Here is a 4,257-nt window from a genome sequence, read left to right as displayed (position 1 = left end):
CCAAGCTGATCTGGATGATGACGTAAGTATCGAGGAAGCATCAACCTTGCTCCAGATTATTGAATTCGTTACTGTTCTATTACTGCTAATTGTAGAGAAGAACGAATAATACAAATAGTCAAAACTACCCGAAAACTACCCGTGCGCCCCACCCCTTCTTCTATCAACGACGGTGAAAGATCCCCGACTCTCCCCAAATATGGCTGGAATTATCAGCTGCCATATAACGCCGAATTTGCTGCGATTTTGACCCAAACAAGTCATGTGTTCACTGTGGATGTGGACAGGTCTGGTCTGTATGTTGAATCCTACCGCCCGTCCAATGCTATGTACTTCCTTTACCATAGCTGCCAGGCCGTCCATGGTGCTTTGTTCTAGTCGGTTGCCATTTCCCGCAAAGATCGGTTAACGCAAGCTCCTTACCGCTCGCAGGTCAGTACAGCTGATGTCAGTTGTGATGTATCGACCGGTTTCTGGACCCGTTGCGAAGTGCACGAGGCTTTTCGCTCGCCAAACCGATCCAGCCGACGCAACACAATTAATATGACAGTATTATGATGACACTTGAGTAAACCATTTCCTAATCATCCCAGCAAGAGACTAACATTCGGTCTAAACCTCAAAACTTACAGCGCGCAACGTCATGTACCATGGTGCCATAAGCGGCCATTAATGCAGATACGAAAATTCTCCAAGGTCGTCCTCGGCTGAATGATGCGGATTCGCAACCCGGGCAAACTGAGCTCAGGTCACACCATAATATTCGTAATGCATATGACGATATTCCGACGTCAGAGTAAGATATCTCGCTATATATTAGTCGCCTGTCATTTATTCCCAGTATGAAAAACCTGTGGATAACAATCATACCAGGTTTTGATTATCGATCCTCAAGCGTCCTTATTATTCATAATGCCACGTTATATGAACGGTCAGGCGGTCCAGTACAAGCCTGTTGGCGGTATGTCAAGAAATTATAAACTTCAGAGCCAAAGCAACCAGAAAGTGATGGCTAACAGGCCACTCAATCCCAGGCCCCGAGTCTCGCACATCAGTTAGCACCGGCACCATCAGATCTGTCCTTACTGAGCCGGGTCAGCAGGCTGACCGGTATGTTGATGCCAGCGAGGAAAATCCCAGATACGAGGTATTTATCAATTGCCCGCATATACTTCAAACATTGAGGCTGAAATTTCGTCCCTAGATTGAGAACTCTAATACTGGCAAGTTGACTACTGTTTATGAGACAAACATTCTTGGAGAAGAGTAGGGGACTATACACCTATTCAACCAATCGGTTGGGAAATTTTGCCTTGGGTCTATCGAAAAAGAAAAAGTAAATAGGATTAACGTCACGCTTGATATACAAGAGCAAATCGTCCGTCCTACCTACTGTTTAAGCTACTCTTCGGTCTTTTTGAGGCTTTGACAATAATGTACGTGCTTCGCGCGTAGATAAACAGAGCTGGAGGACCTACTGGGGGTTATCGTAACAGCCCACGTATTGTAAGCGGGGCGGAATATCCATATTATTGTACGTATGAATTCATTGAATTCACGTATTATCCTTTTTATAAACAAGCATCATTCCTTGGAATACGACAATAGCGAGGGAGTACCAAGGTTATAGTATGATAAAAGTTAGTTTCCCGAGATCGTGGAACATGGCCGGGAGCGTCGATCAATCGCTGAACCCCGAAAAGTAAGGCCCAATAAGCCAGAAAACGCTCGCTCGGTGAGAGAATGCGGCTGTCACAGATGATCCTCGTGGAAAGCTTATCTACAAGTTTCTGCCACTCTCTTTCTAGGTTGCTCGTAATTAAGCCTTGCAGCCAAAAAGAGAAGAGAACCGGAAGAGAATTATCCAATCCTCGGTCTGCCCATATATAGGATATTGGGAAAGAGCAATATTTTAATAGAAGATACTCTACATCCAGCGTCATTCTCGAGATGGGCAGGGTGCTTGGAACACAGTTTAGGTGCCGCAGATGGGCCGGCCCGCAGCATCGGCTCATACCCGGGAGCCAATCGGTTTTCGGGGTTTAGTTCAAAAACCGGAGATATTCACGTAAGCTCATGTGATCCACTGGCATTATTTCTACAAGCTATCTGCTAGAATTACCAGACTGGCGATAGAATTGGGCATACGGAGAGGGATTGTCGGGCTCGAAGAGAGTATAACCAGTATAATCATCACGGGAAAGCTTGGTGTAGGAGAAGATACGTACCTTCTAGAATGTTCTACAGACCAGATAGGCAAAGTTCAGCTTGCCACTTGACAGGGGAACTGACTTTCTCATGACTGCGACCAATAGAACACAATCACGGATCTGGTTGTAGCCTACCATTGTGTCGCCAGAGTCTGCGTGTTATCCCAAATACTCACGTGCCCCAGTAGTACCACCTAAGTAAAAAAGCCCCGTTTCGTCAGACACTGACGGCGGTCAACTTTGGGCTTGTGGATCGTGTCTGGATTTGCAAATCCTTCTAATTTCTCTTAGGCCCACTAATAGAACCTCCTTGATCTACTGCCCCGTGGGTCGCCGCTAGGATCTGCATCGCAGAACCGTACCTGCGTCTAAATTCACGCGTGGTGTTTGATTAGTCCGCCCGGTCCTATTTATGTCCAGGTTCTTATCAGTGCGTGATAGTTGCGTTGCAATCTTGCGAGGGGGTGGCGATCACGAGAACCTAGCTCATAGGCCTTGGTTGCATTAGTTCATATGGTTGTCCTGAAAAACTAGACCCGGTTTCTTGTCTAAGCTTTTCAAAAGGCCTGGACCTTTTTTGGCTATCATGCCCTCCTAAAGAAAGACAATCTTCATTTAGAGTTAAAAGCATGCCAGTGCCTATACGCTTAGGGAGTAGAGATTTTAGTAAACGCAATATTAGGTGGCTGCGAGTAGAAAGGAAAGAAATAAAATTTAGCAGCGCGAGCCTAGAGATGGCAGGATTGATTCTAGTGAGACCGAAAGGTCCTCCGGCCAACCTCAGGTATAGCTTAGCGTTTCCGTCGGCCACAAAGTCTCTAGCCTATTATTGCGGCATCTGTCGAAGCACTTTAACTCTTATTAAAGAAACGGTGACCGTGAATAAAACGGGGATATGTAGAATGCAAGCGCGTCGAGCAATTTAATTCTAAGTTCGGTGATATGTATAAATCATACTTTTGCGGCATTACTTTCTCAATGGTCGATGAAAGTGGTTCACCACACTTAACGCACAATTTTAAGAGGAATTATTCTAGGTCGACACTTGACTCTGTAGGCCACAAAATCTCTAAACACCACTTCAACGTCGTTAAAAATTTTCAACGCTTATCAACGGGGTAGTGATTCTCCCTACTATCTGCGTAACTGGTTCCTTGGTAGAGAGGTAGCCGAAAAAAATATAAAAAGAGCCGGATTCCTAGCCTAAAAAATTTAGGACTTCGGTCCTCACACTCCGATGTGTCATGGTGTCCCTCTCTTGCCTATGGGCTTGAGGGTCTCCGTGACCACGGCTGTCGCTGCCACGAGCCTAGTGATATAAGACTTGCGCTCCCTCACAGCCAATGAGCCCTATGTATATAAAACGGTGCTTCGTAGGATAGGTCTGCGTTAATAACAATCCTCGTAGGGAGGTGCTACGTCAATAAGACTACCTCGTAGGGGGGTGCTGCGTTACCAAGTTCCCTATAGGAGACCGCTACATTATCAGGTTCTCCGCAGCCTAGGTCCTGCGTTAACAAAGCGCCTCGCAGGGACGTCTGCGACAACAAGAGCCTCTAGCCCGTGCAGGCACCTCTTCGTGGTGCTAGGGGCCAGTATTCGAGTGTTCTAAGAGTATTCGGAGAAGCAAAGACCTACGCAACATCTTCATCGTCTATCCATTGTTCCGAAGGGTTATTATTGGATATATAGAAGGAGCCCTAGTTAGATCTTCGCCAATTCAACAGCCAAAATCATAAACTAACAACTAAAGCGTCTTCAGTACCAAACGACGTATTTCACATTCCTTTCCCTTGGTAGCTTGTGATCCAATAGCTTCCTAGCTACAATAGAAATTGGTATCTTTCATTCAGATTAGGCAAACGGAGATGAGTGTTATCTTGGAATGCTTGTGGTGTTTAACCGTTGGTGTTGAACCGTTGGAGTTGATGTGAGTGTTGATGTGAGTGTTGATGTGTGTTGATGTGTGTTGGTGTGTGTTGATGTGTGTTGATGTGTGTTGATGTGTGTTGATGTGTGTTGATGAGCGTGGTGGTGAACGTGGTGG

At 45.8% G+C, this 4,257-nt stretch overlaps 1 protein-coding gene across 1 annotated transcript; it reads left to right on the top strand.

Moving 5' to 3' along the window:
• Window positions 1-912: 912 nt before the first annotated feature.
• N7489_003581 (hypervirulence associated TUDOR domain-containing protein) lies at window positions 913-1,270 on the top strand (the record flags this gene model as incomplete). The annotated part of the gene is made up of 3 exons (XM_056709336.1): window positions 913-961; window positions 1,035-1,147; window positions 1,205-1,270. The coding sequence occupies 3 exons, from the start codon at window positions 913-915 to the stop codon at window positions 1,268-1,270; spliced, it is 228 nt and encodes a 75-aa protein (XP_056573638.1).
• Window positions 1,271-4,257: the final 2,987 nt, after the last annotated feature.

The sequence above is a fragment of the Penicillium chrysogenum genome (genome assembly GCF_028827035.1).
Source record: "Penicillium chrysogenum strain IBT 35668 chromosome Unknown utg000001l_segment0_segment0, whole genome shotgun sequence".
Taxonomy (NCBI): Eukaryota; Fungi; Ascomycota; class Eurotiomycetes; order Eurotiales; family Aspergillaceae; genus Penicillium; species Penicillium chrysogenum.
Note: the sequence above shows the minus strand (reverse complement) of the source record. Positions and strands in the feature narration are given on the sequence as shown.